Source organism: Halichoeres trimaculatus, unplaced genomic scaffold (genome assembly GCF_033239565.1).
Source record: "Halichoeres trimaculatus isolate MK-OKI-2021-1 unplaced genomic scaffold, fHalTri1.1 fHalTri1_scaffold_2, whole genome shotgun sequence".
NCBI classification, from domain to species: Eukaryota; Metazoa; Chordata; class Actinopteri; order Labriformes; family Labridae; genus Halichoeres; species Halichoeres trimaculatus.
Genome location: NW_027437180.1, coordinates 28201492 through 28217021, shown reverse-complemented (window position 1 = coordinate 28217021; position 15530 = coordinate 28201492). Strand labels below are relative to the sequence as shown.

At 38.3% G+C, this 15530-nt stretch overlaps 2 protein-coding genes across 2 annotated transcripts; one reads left to right on the top strand and one right to left on the bottom strand.

The window, feature by feature from the left end:
- Positions 1 to 1507: 1507 nt before the first annotated feature.
- LOC141785082 (ecto-ADP-ribosyltransferase 3-like) lies at positions 1508 to 5130 on the top strand. The gene is made up of 4 exons (XM_074663210.1): positions 1508 to 1614; positions 1832 to 1916; positions 2017 to 2738; positions 3965 to 5130. The coding sequence occupies exons 2-4, from the start codon at positions 1857 to 1859 to the stop codon at positions 4029 to 4031; spliced, it is 849 nt and encodes a 282-aa protein (XP_074519311.1). The 5' UTR covers positions 1508 to 1614; positions 1832 to 1856; the 3' UTR covers positions 4032 to 5130.
- Positions 5131 to 5277: 147 nt separating this feature from the next.
- Positions 5278 to 15502, bottom strand: LOC141785075 (neuromedin-K receptor-like). Its single transcript, XM_074663198.1, has 6 exons — positions 15464 to 15502; positions 10434 to 10937; positions 9666 to 9854; positions 9300 to 9450; positions 6621 to 6817; positions 5278 to 6546 (listed from the first exon to the last, which is right to left on the bottom strand). The coding sequence occupies exons 2-6, from the start codon at positions 10799 to 10801 to the stop codon at positions 6324 to 6326; spliced, it is 1128 nt and encodes a 375-aa protein (XP_074519299.1). The 5' UTR covers positions 10802 to 10937; positions 15464 to 15502; the 3' UTR covers positions 5278 to 6323.
- Between the last annotated feature and the right edge of the window lie 28 nt (positions 15503 to 15530).

Sequence of the window (15530 nt, the reverse complement as noted above, 5' to 3'; positions counted from 1 at the left end):
CCTAACACAAATTTTTGTGGGGGGTTATGTATAAATGCAATTCATTTTAAAGAATGAAAGCTGAAAGCTGAAAGCTAATTAACAAAAAACATGTTATTTAACATAAAAGTGACATATTGTCGAGCATAGTAAGACAATATGGGAGTGGACCCACTACTAAGTTCTGAATCTAAGGTCACCTTTGACTCCAAGGGAGCCTATTGCCTCTTCACTACCACGTAACAATGTGCTCGGTCAGGGAAGGCTGCCCATTATGCAAAACTCATAAATTTAACATCGCAAGTTAAGATCGCAAGAAACAAGTGAGATAAACTCTAATTACAGGAAAAAGGTGAGAATGAAATGTATGGATGTTTGTGTCTAGGCTTCTGTTGTTTGTTACACTCCAGAACATGTATTTTGGGCTCACATAACACTGAAGAGAGGCTCACACACTCTCACCAAAGCTTGAGCAATTTCAGACAAAATACTGACACTAATAGAAAACACATTTGAATAGAGAATAAAAATAAATACTTGGCATGCTAAATGTGCACTCCTTTCACCATAATTTTGTTTTATAACAGAGCCTCATCCTGCTTGAAAGGGGTTGTGACGTCAGACAGTAAGGGAAAAAAGTGCTGTTACCATGGAGTTGCATTCCTACTCTATAAATCTATTCTTTAGAGGGTTCATAGAGTACCTGAAATGCAGGAAAAGAGGGAGGGCAGAAACTATGCATGATGAACAAAAAAGCTGTTCACAAGGTCATCATTGTGAAACGTGTAAGGAAATAACACTGTACAGTATGTTATCAGGCAGATATGCAGTCATTGACACGGACACAGAAAAGATACTCCCTGTTCCCCAATAATTGTAACTTTAACTTGTTACGTTAAATAAAGGCTTATCCTGTTTACTGCCTGACACCTCTGCAGAGTAATCTTGACAGAAAGATTACTCTCATTCTTCTCATATCTCTAACACATGTTGTGTTGACATTCAGCCTAACTTTACACCTGCAATGAGAAATACAGCAGTGACTGGTGATTGAAGCCAAGATGTTAAGTGCTCCCTAAACTTGTTTATCCCTTCTGTACTCTATACAATATGTTGTTGGTTTCTTCAAAGCTGGAAGAACCAAACAACAACAACAACAAAAAAAACTAAAAACAATCAGTGACCCAGCTGATATGTTCGCATAGCTGCTGATTTAATATGTTGCATAGAGGATTCTTCTCTTTATGACATATGCAAAACTGTTTTTCTCTAATTTCATAAATCTCAATTTTTTTAAGGATATAGGACATATACCTTTCAGAGTCTTCAACTGTTTAGCTTTAACTAAAGGATACTATTTGTTCCATACTTTGATTATTTTAGTTTAATGTTAGTTATTTTACTCAAACACCTGCAACAAATCAGTAGGAACTCTTTGCTGTTACTCAGTAGCTTGTAGGGGAAAAAAACAGGCAGCCTGATAGTTCCTTCCCCAGGAAATGAAGAAGGAGTTGCTTGCTGAGATAAGGTTTTCCACTTCCATGAACAGTGTCCAGAAAAAAATGTTCACACCCCACAGTTTGTAAAGAAGCTTCATTATTCAACTGCTCTCAGAGCTGATATTCTCTGCTTAAGGTAGGCTTTGTGTTTTTTAACATTGCAACATTTGCCTTTCAGTTAAGTACAAGATAATGAATGTTCTTATTCAGAGGAGGGAGGGAGGGATGCCAATAATAGCTGAGGGCTTGTCTAAACAAAGAGTTTCAGCAACAAGTTAGATCAACCCATTTTGTGGCTTGATCCAGCAATGCTTTGTTTAGTATTTAACACTTTTCCCACCATTTGTCTGCAGACAGCGCAAAGAAGAGTCTTTCACAATGTGGAATACAAGAAAGCTGCCTCTGTCAGTGCTCATTTTCACAGTCTTTTTTTACAAGGTAAGCATTGTTTCTGTTACGAATAGTGCTCAATCCAATATTAACTCACAGAAATATATACATTTATGAATTTATGACAGAAATGTCAAACTTTTCTAAGGTGACTTTGGGAATTAAACAACCACTGGACATGGCCCCGGATGCTGTGGATGACCTGTATGAAGGATGTCGTGATGAAGCAATGACAAAGTTTATCAAGTCAGGCGTGTTAACACAAGAGCTGGATCAAAATGAGGAATTCAAGAAAGTGTGGAGTGAAAACAGCCAGTGTGCAAAGCTCATCTCTGGAGGAGTGAAAGAGCACACTATTGCTGTTTCAGCATTTGCCAACGGGGGTGAATCTTTTCAAAAGGCTTTTAACAGTGCAGTGGAGATGAAGGGCACAAATGAGAGCACATATGAAAACTTCAACTTCAAGTCTCTTCATTTTCTCCTCATAGATGCCATGAAGCTTTCTAGAAATTTGAATGCAAAGCAGTGCAAGACGGTGTATTACTTCTCAGAAAGTGCACACACAGCAAAAACAAACTCAAAGGTGAGATTAGGAGGGTTCACCATGGCTTATAAGAGCTACGAATTACTGAAGCAAGATGAAGACTGGCATGCTGGAAGCATTTTTAATATCACTACGTGCTTCTTTTTTAACTTGGGAGAGGACTCCTGTAGCGTAGATACAGGCATTGTGCTCATATCTCCAGCTGAAGTGTTCACCGTGAAATATGCAGGGATTAAAGTCGACCAAGTCAATGAAGAAAAATACACTGAGATCGTTTTGGAACAACCAGAGCTGGGTAACTCACACAACTGCTACATCTTTTCACGGTAAGCTAAAAAAAATTCTTTGGTGACAATTAAATATTTTGTTCAATGTATGGATAATTAATAAATAATCAACTCAGAATTCCACCTTTAGGGGGTAACTTAACAAAGAAAAATAAACACATGTTGTTGAAAATTACAGAGTTTATGTTTCTGTGAAGAATTTCCTGCCATGACATGTGATGTTTGTGACATAACCGCTGTTCAATTTAAAATGCCGCTCACTCAAATAGACTCATCAAGTATTAAACCAGCAACACTGCAAAGAATAGAGATCAAATACCTGCTCTCAGGTGATTTGTGGGGTGTAGCGTTAAATTTATGAAGGGTGGGGCAGTCAGTAAAGGAGTCTTTTTAAATAAGTCTGCATCGTCTCACACAAGTTGCACAAAGCCACAGAATCAGGGTGTCTTTTAGCATCCCCATAATCACTGTAATTAGTGTGAGTTTTCAAAGTATTTATAAAACTGAAAATTAAACAAGTTTGTGGACATTTTACTGACACCCAAAAACATTCCCAATATTAAGTCTATCTGGTTCTATAAGGTAACTGTGTGGTTACAACCTTCCGTTTCTCAATTTGCTGCTGAATGCCCCGGAATAACATAACTGTTAAACTACATTGTGGAGATTGTATGCAAATCAGCTGGGGTATCAATTTCACTGTCTGACGTTTATACTTTGACAGCCCATGTTGAAATAATCTAGCTCTTATGGGTTCATCAAGATATTTTCCTTTACATCTGTAAGGCAAAGTTAAGGGGAAATGAGCAAGTTTGCTCCATGGATCACTTGATGTTTCATAAAGATCTGAAAGATTTGCATGACTAAATACAGACTTGGCAGCTTGGTAACTTTCACAGCCATGTCACCCATCGGTCCGTAAATTCTCCGGTTTGTCTATTGTTGATGCCCTCTAAAGACTGTTAATTTTCAATGTTACCACCAGCCAAATTTAAGATTATTTGGAAGACATGTGCTGGTTTAATCCCTCTCAGTTATCACAGTTATAACAAACTGTCAGTCACGTCACTTCAGGGACACAACATATCCCTGCTTAATTGTTAGTTTTACTTTGAACTGGACCAGTTTTTACAAAATTAACATCCATCATGCTATGGTGGTGATGACTGGAATTTAGCAACTAGGACCATCAGGTCATTTAGAAAAATCATCTGATAGTTCACTGTCACCTCAGTAATTCATCCCTCTGTTCTCCATTTCTCCAGGTCTCCAGCTGGTGTTTCTGCTCTGTGGCTTGTGTTGGTGCTTTCCCTTTTACCTCCTCTTTTATAGCCTGAATCTGAGGAGGGAAACATTCTGGATCTCAGGTTGTTCTGAGACTTACTGCAAAATTACAACAAAAAAATCTCCTTTTTTTAATGCCTGCTGATCAACACGCTGCTTGTCTAGTCTGTTACAGAAATATGTAAATGTAACTGATTGCCATAACCTTTTTTTATGTGTAATAGCAAAAGTTTGTACTTAAATCAACATTTATGGTATATAAACAACTTTTTTTTTAAAATCTTTTACCATGTGACTCTTGGGGGCATTTAATGCTCATGAAATGACAGGATGTGAGTGGAGAGAGACAGTTAATGAATGAAATAATCTGCAATTTACCTGCATAAACCAGAAAACATAAGAGAGCTGGGCTATGAGAGTATTGGCAGAAATAATCTGCTTTAATTAAACTGTGTCTTACTTCACACAACTTTAACCTTGAGTATGACAGTGACACTACAGGCTCGATCCATACATTATTGGACTGACTTTACCCTGAAACCTTTGTAGTTTGTTCTTTGTAGCAACATAGTAGACCATGAGTGACACCCTCTGTCAATATGCAAAAGTTAAATTAGTCAAAACTGCATTACAGACAATTCAGTGATGTTATGTGGCCTAACTGGCGTTACACTTACTTATACTAGTAAAGACTGATTGGTCGATTGTGGAAGTTTTCACACAAATTTAGACAAATACTATAACATTGTATTAAATATTGCAGTGTGAGAAGGATCATCCTTTAAAAGCGTTTTTGGACTCATTTGCTCTGAATAATTAATAATAATACCCCAGAAATCCTTAAAGACTCTAGCTGCCTGTGTTTCTTGTTACACTGTGTTTAGTACATTTCTGGGTGTCACCCACTAGGAAGTAGGTGATAAACTCACCATGCACAGGGTGTGTGGACAACTCATGAAAAGTAGTCATTATTGGCCACTGGAGGAAGGCGTGGTGCTGTTGAGTCAACCTGACTTTTTCCAAATTCACTTATCAAAGTCTGTTCACCCTGCCTTTTTTACTAAATAGAATTCGATTTGCTGTATTCATGTGCATACATGTCAGTCAGTCACCTCCTGCTGCTGAAAGCTCTGTTTAATGATGCTAAATAAAACACCATCAGGTATGGCAATGTCAGACTTTTTGTCTTTTTTTTTCAAAAAAACAATCAAATTAAACAAAAACTCACTTTAACATCTACATGAATAGTATCTTTATGTTGACTGTGCACCAAAATATCGGAATATTTTACATGTCTGTACATTTTACCAATCACATTGACAGTTAACAGTGATTCTCATAGACACAAAACAGATAGCTTTTAAATGGCACATGGTTTCTCAAACCAACTAAACATACAGCTGTAAGCACTTGTGAAACAACATTCTGTCTTAAGTTCAGGAAACATTCAGGATCATTTAATAATAATATTATTACTTATAGTACAGATTTCATCAAATGTAGTAACTATAATGCTACGTAATGGCAACACATAATAAATAAGATGTCAAAAGCAGCTTAAAGTTTTAAATTCATGATGCTGAGTTTGGCATGATGTGAATCATAAAAACTGATGATGATGCACAAGAAGCTCAGCCAGGCATTGTAAGTTTATTACAAAAATAAAATAAAATAAAGGTCAGGAGCATTTAAAATGTACTCACTATTACTATCCTTTCACCCAAGAAAGTAAAGCTTTTAGGTATTTTAAAAAGCACATCTTACCTTGCAAGATTTTGTTGATTTACAGTAAAATACCCACCTACTGCAGAAACAATTGAGAGTTCAAGTTTCCAAAAATAAGACTGCACATGAGCAACAGCATCTGAATCAAATAAATCAACAAAAAAAATTATAAAAATATATCAGATGCTTTGTCATGTATAAAAGAACCATAAGTTTATTTCATTACTCATAACATTGACATGATTGTGCTGAAATGGGATCACTGCATGAGTTACAACCCAGTCATAGACATAGTTATAGAAATACAGAACTGAAATATGTGTTCATGTAGACTACATCTACAGCCTCTTTTTTTTTTGGCCTGAATTGTTCACAGTTATGTTCATTTGCACTGTTAAATGTTCTGAATAGATTAAAGCACCTGATTTGTGGTTTTCTGAGGTCAAATCAAAAGACAAAAACAATCCCTCCCCATTTTTTGCTTTGACTTGGAACTCCTTTCCCCTATCAGCTTAAAAGTCTCTTCTAAGGGGTCAAATTGTGAACCAAAGCACAATCATTTCAACATTTGTCAGCTTGTCATGAGGTCAGTAAACCTTAACAAACATTCATCGATCATGACAGCTGACTGTTTCTGTTGTTAGGCCCGGAGCTGAGTCTTGACCTATTTCCATGAGAATAAATACTCTTATCTTTGCTGCCGATGCTGGTGTCAACCTGAGAGAAGGTGCTTTGGTTTCCTGGTCGAAGTCTTGTGTTTCCAAGCTCCAGCTCATCGTAGGAAGAGACCCGTACAAAGGGACACCAACGAAGAGCACTCTTAAAACCAGCCCTGAACCTGCAGCCGGACAAACCACTGTTATGTTATCATGAATCTGAGTGTTTCTGTGAATGAGACTTGTTGGTCCTCACCTGCTGTTGAGGCAGCAGTAGATGATGGGGTTATACATGGTGGAGCTCATTGCCAGCCACAGCACTGACAGGTAAACCTGCTGGATGTACTTCCACCTGCTCAGACTCTTGTTGAGACCAGTCACGATGAAGTACACGTGATAAGGCAGCCAGCAGAGGGCAAAGGTCACCACCACGATGATCATCATCTTCACCACCTGGGAGGAATGGAAAAAAGTACAGAAGCAGAAAAATAAAGGAGCTTTTAATGCCCCCCAAAAACCTCACACAATTTGTTCACAGAAACTGAACAATAGGGGGCAGTATAGCATCATAATGCTTTAAGTCTCAACAAGTAAAGAACAAATACCATAAATTTGAAATAATCCATCCACAAACTGTGACTTATCCTACAAATTGAATCATCTTAATCAGCATAAATATACGTATTTTTGCAGAAAGGCTGACACTTTATGTCTCCAAAACCATAGCTTTTTTAATAAATTACAGAAACCAATGCATAGAATTTAGTTCCAAGATTTATGCACTTTGAACACACTTTTTTATGTCAGCAATAATTTTCCGAAAGGTTGTTCCTGGTATTTGGCTTCATGACAAGAGAGGCATCAAGTTTTAAAGATGGATTAAAAGCCAGAAGAACTTTTCAAAGCCACATTGTTTTGAGGCGTCCAGGTAGTGTTTCCTTTAAAAGAGCTTCTCAATTAAATAGGATGAAACCACCGGTGATGTGATGAAGAAAAGGAAGAAGACAAAAAGAATACAAGAAGAGGAAGAGAAGAGGAAGAAGCAGAGGTGACGCAGCATGATCCAGGTGGAGAGGCTGTGAGAGCACCACAGACGTCATCAACACAACAAGGATCTGTGAGGGGTTAAAAGGAGCAGTAAGCTATTCAAGCCCCTGCAGAAGCTCACCTGGAGAACGGAGATGAGAGCGACCTCCTTTTATCCTCGGCCCAGATGGCATTTTGCCTGCGCAGGCCTTTGAATCATGCCTGATATTGTCTTGTTGCTTTGTTTCCTGACATTTACAAAATCTCTTTTATCTACCGCAGCTCAATTTTGCTCGCTTCTGATGACTCTTTTCACTGAAACACTCAAAGGATCGTAAATGGCAGATGTGCACCTGTCACCTATGCATCTGAACGTCTCTTTTTATGTGCACTGAATGTGCGTGATGTTTGTGTGAACTCGAAATGTTAGACCAGGAAAAAATCTCATTTCAAGTTTCTGTTTTTAAACTGGGGTTGACATCATTCACTTCTCTCATTTTACAATTTATATTCTTACCTAAATTTATCTGTGTATTTGGGCCTTAAACTGTAATTTTAGGAAATTATTTGCTAAATATGTTTATAAAATTTAATCCTGGACATCTTTTAATCACCAAAAATACCTCCTGAGCCAACCCTTGCACTCTCTTAGTATAATCCCACGCCTGTTACCATGAAGTATTTGTGGTGATTTATCAATAAATTGTATTCTTTAGCGTTAATCCACGGCTGTCGTGATAGATGCTTGTCATTACAACTGTGATGACCTTAATCCCAGTGTAACCAGACTCTCGCAGTGACTGCTGCGGAGCACACTGAGCTGTCTGGCTGATGACGACTAACAGAAATGGAACAAGTCTCAGTGGATACTTTTCTCCTCTCGTGCTGCAGAGTACGAATGGATTACAAAAGGTTAAAAAAAAAAAGGCCACAGCACTGAAACTCCAGAAAAAGAAAACCTGCACTTGTTCTACACCAAGTCCTTTTTCTCTGTTCTTCTGTGCTCTGCAGTTCTGAATGACTGTTTTGACAGCTTTTAAGATGCAAACTGTCTGCATGGTATTTCTCACACTACAGAGCTGATTGCTTTGTGTTCTGTTTCCTGTCTGATCAGCACAATCTTTCTCCACATGTGGATACTTATGACCTCTGTGAACTTGTGTAAATACTTGGATGAGACAATATTGCACAAGTGAGAGAATATAGATTGAGTTTTATTTCTTTATTTTTTTGCATAAAAAATAGTCAGAATGGTGAATAAGATACAACACCAGCAGAGCTGTGGCTTTAATTTTTGAGCTTTTGGGGTCAAGCAAATATCTCTCATAATCTGTTCACAGTTGTTTTATTCTCTGACAGGAAACATCCTTGAATCTTATTCCTAGTAAGCTCTTGCACAATTTTAAGAACTGAGGGTAATCTTTTTTGTATAATTGTTGATGATTCTTTTTTTACATAAAGGCTTTTGGTGTGCACATGCTGTCAAGCTATGGTCAGTTTGTAATCTGCCAAGATGTGTTTCTATTAACATTCTTGATATTTTTTTTGTTTGTTTCCTGGGATTACAATTAGCTTCCCTAGTCCCCACAGGGTCCACAGAAAGAAAATCAGTAAAAGAAAAAAAGTTTGGAGCATGTGATTTGAAAAAGAAAAGAAACAAACAAAATGTGCAAAAGGCTTAAAGCAAAGATCAGAAAACAGATGAAAATGGACTTTATTAAACTTAAATCATAAAGCATTAAAAAAAAACTTTAAGAAAATGCTTTCAAGAGTAAAAGGATCAAAATATCAGTAACATTTAGCTCTAGGCCGAATGCATATCACCTAGTTTCAAGTGAAAATGTATGCTTCTCCCATTTAAAAAAAAGGAAAAAATAAATAAAGTGCATACACTAAATGTTCAGTTTACCTTCCGTTTGGCCCGGAGCTGTTCGTGATAGTTGTCAGATGAGTCTCCTGGGATCTCCCCTCCCCACAGAGTAACTCCCACGATGGTATAAGTGATGCCCATCACCGCTAAAGGTAGCACGTAGACCAGAACTGTCACTATGATGTGATACCTGCAGAAGAGGTCAAACATATAAATCTGGAATGAAGTGGTTTAAAGACAAGCATTATAAATAGAGAGGATGAAAAATGACACATTTGGAGATTATGAAACAGCAGATGCAGAGAGGAGTCTGCATAAAAAAAAGGATTAGAGCTCAGCATTCCCATGACAATGACAATAAACCATGTCATGAAGGTAAAATAAATGCTTTTGGTTTATTCCCACATGAAGGAATCGTTGGCCATGCGGGGCCAGGCTACATAGCAGAGCGTCCTGCGGGGCAGAGTTCTGATGGTGGAAAAGTAGCACAGAGGGAAGGCCAGAACCACAGCTAGACTCCAGATACACACGATGACTCCTGTGGTGGCTTTTGCTGACAGACGTGGCTTCAGGGGGTGGATGATGGCCATGTACCTGCAGGTCAGAGGAATACAAATATTACACATCAGGAGTTACAGTCACTGTTTAACTAAGAATTATGAGGAAGTGATAGGTTAAATCAAAAAATAGTTTGGCAAAAGCACTGAGGAGCTCGAATTTAACTTATGAATATGCAAAATTGTAATGGCTATCTGTGCTGTCACAAAATAATTAGAAACACTGATTACAAAAGTTGAATTTAAAACACAATAAGAGTTGTCGTTTAACACATGTACAACAGCCACAGTAAGAAAAATCCTAAAAGCAACTGATTAAAGCAGGACATTCATTTTCAATATAAGCCCAAATATGGAAATAAATAATGACGTCACATGGAATTGATGTGAAAAATTTATCTCCAAGCCAAAATAGTGCCCTCTCTCTCGACTACAAGAGGGCTTCAGTGATATTTTTCCACAATGACGTGCAAACTCGGCGAAGTATTTTGGTTCACTATTTATTTTTTTATTGTAAGAAACAGCATTTTCAATTCATGCATTTTGAAGTATGTAGACACTCTTAGAGAGAGAATAAGATTTGAAAAGAGTTTCATTTTCTCAGGGTCTCTCGTACCTGTCGATAGCTATCGCTGTCATGCAGTAGATGCTGGCGAACACCGCGGCGACAGGGAAGAAGTTGTGGAACCTGCAGTAGACTTCCCCAAAGTACCACTCGCCGTGCGCCGCGTAGACAAAGTTGATAAGCGTGTTGAAAGCAGCCATGGACATGTCAGAGAAAGCCAGGTTCAGCAGAAAATAGTTGGTGACAGTTCTCATCCGCTTGTGCGCCAAAATTATCCAAATCACGATTAAGTTTCCGAAAACCGCCACCGCGAGCACAGTGCTGTACAACACCGACCAGAGCGCGATGCGCCACGCGGGCTGCACGAACTGGTTTGTGTGATTAGAGGTGGTGTTGGTTTCAGCGCGTTCAGAGGCCATTCCTCCAGATACCTCTCAGTGTGTCAATATACTGCTCTAAACCACTCTGGCTTCTCAGACGCGAGGGAGTTTACGGGTGGAGGAAGGGAGAGAGGGAGGGGGAGAGGTCCTGATGCTGCCGACCAGCTGAGTCTCCCTGGAATATTAAGCCAACAGGGAACTGTTCTTCCATGTGTTCTTTAAGCCATTCTTATCATGCCTATTACACAGCTTTTTATCTGTTTGTTTCAAATATTCAGTCAAATAAATTGTTTAAATAATTTCCAAACCACAACTCATTTTGTACAGCAACCTAGCATTTTTGGAATTGTGGATGTAAAACAGATGGTTAAAGGGGCTGTGAGGAGTTTGAAGGTGATCTTGAAAAAGGCTCCCTTCTAGATATATGCCTGATTCTAACCCACATTTTAAAATGAGATCAGCAGCATAATTTCTACGACTAATGTTGTAGTGATGGTGGACACATGAGCCTAACTGTCAGACAGAAAAAGGACAGAAGAGAAGAATAAAACTAAACAGGAGATCATTTCCATTCCAACCCACAGTCAGCAGGTATTCTGCAGTGGTCTGTTCAAACTTGAGAGTTGATCTATAAAATAAAGAGTGGGGTTATGTTAGCTCTGCTTGGTGGATGACTGGCAGGACACAGCTAACCAGGATAGATCAGATACATCCACAGATACATCGGAGCACTTGCCTGCCGGTGTCGCTGACATATAGCTGGCTGCTACAATGTTTGCTTGATGTCACGTTTCAACTGTAGCGCTATGTAACTGTACTGATAAATACCCTGCCTCAGCACAATCCAGTAAAAATTTGTCTTAAACAAAGAAAATTTTAATCTACAAGAGTGTGCGGAGACTCCAGGCCACAAGGTGGCGAGGGAGTGCAATTAAAACAGATCCTCCTTATAGCATCTTTAAACTGGCAACTGCTATTCCACTATCTTGGGGTCAGGTCAGCCCTAATATCCCATACCCCTGGGTTTCCACATTTCTAAGACTTTTTTTTTCCATGGACCATAAGACCCTGTGTTTCCACAGCCCAGTAATTGTCACCATCACAATAGTTACAATAAAATAAAATAAAATGGGCTGATTGAAAAACAGATCCTGCTGAAGCAGAGTTTATTGATGCTGAATCCTTGTTTTTATTTCTTAAGGTCAGACAAACAAAACTGGATTAAAAAAAAAATCTAAGAAATGTGGGAACATAAAGCTGAGGGAACATAGGGCCATGCTCCCAAAATCTTTCGTTCTAAAAACATTCTGAAAATATGGCGAATAATGTGTCAGTGGAAAGTTAATTTAAATACCCAGATTGTTCCAGGGTAGCGTTCTCTCGAAACATTCTAAATGTAATAATTTCCAGTGACAACCAAAAAAATTAAATGACACCATTGTTAGAAAGTTATGCCCTCATGTTCTTAAGAACGTTCTTTACATTTCCAAAATGATCCTGGATAAAATTTTCTGCAAACATTCAAAAAGTATTTTGGGGTTACCTTCTATAATTGTTAAGTTACAACATTGCTAAAACATTTGCCCCAATCTACTTCAGACATTTTCAGCCGTTCTGTTTTGTTTGTTCCTAAAATGGTTTAGGATTTTATATTAAAACCATGCGAAAAGTGTTTGCATGTAATTTTTTTTTAGAAGCAACATTACACAACTCCTGAAAGCAGACATCTGAAAAAAGAAAAAGAGAGAAAAACAAAAGTTCACAGATGTTGCAAACTATTTGGGTAGAGGATCTCCCTGAAACATCCACAGAATGTTGCATCAACAGCCTCCTCCCTTTGTTAACAGTTATACTATTACTCTTAAGATACTTTTAACATTACATGACAATGTTTTCTTTAAACTATAAACAGAATTTATAGGAAAGGTTAGCCAAAGTTGTGGGAATGTTCGCTGCTAGATGTAATGTTACCAATTCAGTTCTGCCCCTGGCAAGTTAAATAACCAACCAGTGAGGCAGGGATTTCAAGGCTCAAGTCAGCCTTGTGTGTCCCTCTAGATCTGCCTTGTTGCACACATGGCTGAGAAATGAGCAGATATATCTAACTTTGCATATATAAAAGTACCTAAAAATCAACATACCACCAAAACAAACCAAAACAGTCCACTGGCAAAATTATGTTTTATAGCAATTCTGCAATGTGTTGTATGCAACTCTTTTATCACAATGATGGCTGGTTGAGGCTGTGTGAGGAGCTGGGACGGATAAAAATAAAAGGTCACAGCTGCATGCTTTGGGGTTTGTTTGATGAATACAAAACTCTGTGTTGGTAAAAAAAATAAATAAATAAAAATAAATAAATAAATAAATAAATCACCCTGTATATTTTCTGCTCCAGGCCCAGCATCACTTAGTGGCCAAAGCTGCCGTACAAACTGAGGTCAGTGAAGGCATCTGCCTCACAGAGAAAATACCCAATTAGTGCCTCTGCCCCTGCTGAGTACTTCTGCCAATCAGCTTTAAGTCTACCTGCTGTGCTTGTTTTTGGTAACTGCACAGCACAAAGTGATGCTTCCTGCCGCTGAACACACTGCCAGGTCTGATCTCCCATACAGCAAGATATCCTCTCCATGAAAATAGTTTATAGATGCTAAGGTTATGACTTAGTTTATCCTTCAAACATCAAAATGCAAATAATCTTTAGCAAAAGACCACAAGAAGGTCAAAGAGTATGTTTCCTCTCAGCAAGACGTCATTACCCAGAGGCCACCTCTTTCAGGCCACTCCCTGTCTCAAATGTCATGGTTCAAACCTCTTCTGAGCACACCCTGTCCCCTGTACTGAAAAGGTCACAAGCTATTAAGAAACGTGCTCAGAGTATCACTGGTAGCATGAAAAATGTTCAAATGAATAATTCAGGATTTATCTAATCACATGGGTTGAAAGATCAGGTGGAGGTTTGTGTGTGTGTCTGTTATTGTAGTTTCTGATGAGTATGAGACACAGTTTCCTAATGTTTGATTTGTGTAAAGCAGATGATGATACAGGCCTGTGGAGACAAGTCAGCTTGTAAAAGTGTTTTACATCATGTTTATGTGTGGAGTTCCTTCCAGTCTATCTGGTTGATGCTGATTTTGCAGCTTGTTTAAAACTGGGCAGCTGAGCAAAAAAAAAAAAAAAACTATTAAAAGGACACTATTCTAAGGCTAGACATGACAGTTTTAAGGCTGGTCCTAAAATCACACCAAAGATATGATGGATCTGACCAGACTGCATAAAATGTGTTAAGTTGGGATGGTGATTACAGTGACTATAAACAGTATAAAATATCAGACAGGATGCTGGAGGACAAATGGGCCAAAAAAAAGGTCTTAAAAAAAACCCAACAACTATAAAACAACTTTGTTAATGTTTGCCTACAAATTAAGCTCCTCAACACAAAGTAATTCAAGTGTAACATACTTAGATCACTATGTCAATGTACTTGCTTTGTTACAAGCTTTAAAACTTCAATTGTTTTTCGTCACACATTAAAAGAAAGTTCCAAAACTTTATGGGGCTTCGTTTGGATCAGCCCCTCACAAGTTCAAGTCCAGCCTGAACCCATCTGCTATCATCTAAAGACTATTAAGCGCAGTACAGAAAACAGACTAAATATGCAGTTGCATATTTCATCTCTCCTCTCTAGGTCCTTGTCAGTGTCATGCTGCTACATTAATATGACAGTACAGCTGTTAGAAAACTAGTGCTGCTGCCTCCTGCTGGCCTTTAGGGAAAATGCAGGACATACCCACTGACTATTGACTTCTCTTATCACAACCAGAGAACTTCAGAGATCAATATAACATTTACTGTGAAGTAGAAGAGCTGGTAATAAGTTAAAACTGAAACTATCCCAGCAGTTTCCTGCATACGTAGCATCAAGTGATTGCTCGATGTCAAGAACAAGAACAAATTTGGAGAAGCCAAGTACAAAACCAAACAGATGCTCCATCCATCTTGTCACTTTTTTCTTATTTTTCTCATAGAAACCATTTCTTTCGCACATATGATAAGTACGCAAAGCTTTAGAGGCTCTAATTTCATGGCCTTTTAGAGCTTCCGTAGATAAGAACTGTTGGGCTGGCTATTCTGCTCATATCTGCAAAACTACCATTGGAGTGTATGTAGTTAAAGTGTATTCTATTGCCTCTGTTGTCATTTGCTGGAGAGTTACTGCACCATGAAGTAAAGCACTTTGAAATGCATTTTAAAGATGTTATATAAATACAAATTATCATTGTGGTTAATACTTGCCACGTTTTTTTTCTTTTTGTTGTGTATTCATTGTTGTCAGCTATGCCTTCTCCCGATCCTTTTCTTGTAGGCCTTCTCCTCTTTTATTTCGTAGTTCTTGTGTCCGGTTTAATTTTACCTTTGTGTCCTGTTTCACACATGTCTGTCGAACTTTTGGTATTGTCGATAAAAGTTTCAGTCAGTCTGTACCCGGGTCTTTTTCTTCGTTTTTTCCTCGAGTTGTGACACTGAGAAGCATAGGCCTTTCTATTTCTGCCATATGTTGTGCTAGATGCTGCTAAATGCTATACTGCACTCAAGATAGTGCAAATAATACTTCCACAGCATGTTAATGGGCAGTTTTTCTTGAAGCCCATTGAGCAATATTAAAATAAGAGCAGTTAAAATCATGATTTGTCCTCATACCTGATGTCTGCTAAATTTGGCCTGCTTGTATTGCAGCTTGTCTCCACTCCGGGGCACAAGATGGCGA

Excerpts from the sequence above, each read along its gene's own strand:
- LOC141785082 (XM_074663210.1), top strand. The coding sequence starts at position 1,857 with ATGTGGAATACAAGAAAGCTGCCTCTGTCAGTGCTCATTTTCACAGTC. Across the intron at positions 1,917-2,016 it reads TCACAGTCTTTTTTTACAAG|GTGACTTTGGGAATTAAACA; the intron begins GTAAGCATTGTT and ends AACTTTTCTAAG. Across the intron at positions 2,739-3,964 it reads AACTGCTACATCTTTTCACG|GTCTCCAGCTGGTGTTTCTG; the intron begins GTAAGCTAAAAA and ends CCATTTCTCCAG.
- LOC141785075 (XM_074663198.1), bottom strand. The coding sequence starts at position 10,801 with ATGGCCTCTGAACGCGCTGAAACCAACACCACCTCTAATCACACAAAC. Across the intron at positions 9,855-10,433 it reads ACAGCGATAGCTATCGACAG|GTACATGGCCATCATCCACC; the intron begins GTACGAGAGACC and ends TCTGACCTGCAG. Across the intron at positions 9,451-9,665 it reads ATGGCCAACGATTCCTTCAT|GTATCACATCATAGTGACAG; the intron begins GTGGGAATAAAC and ends CCTCTTCTGCAG.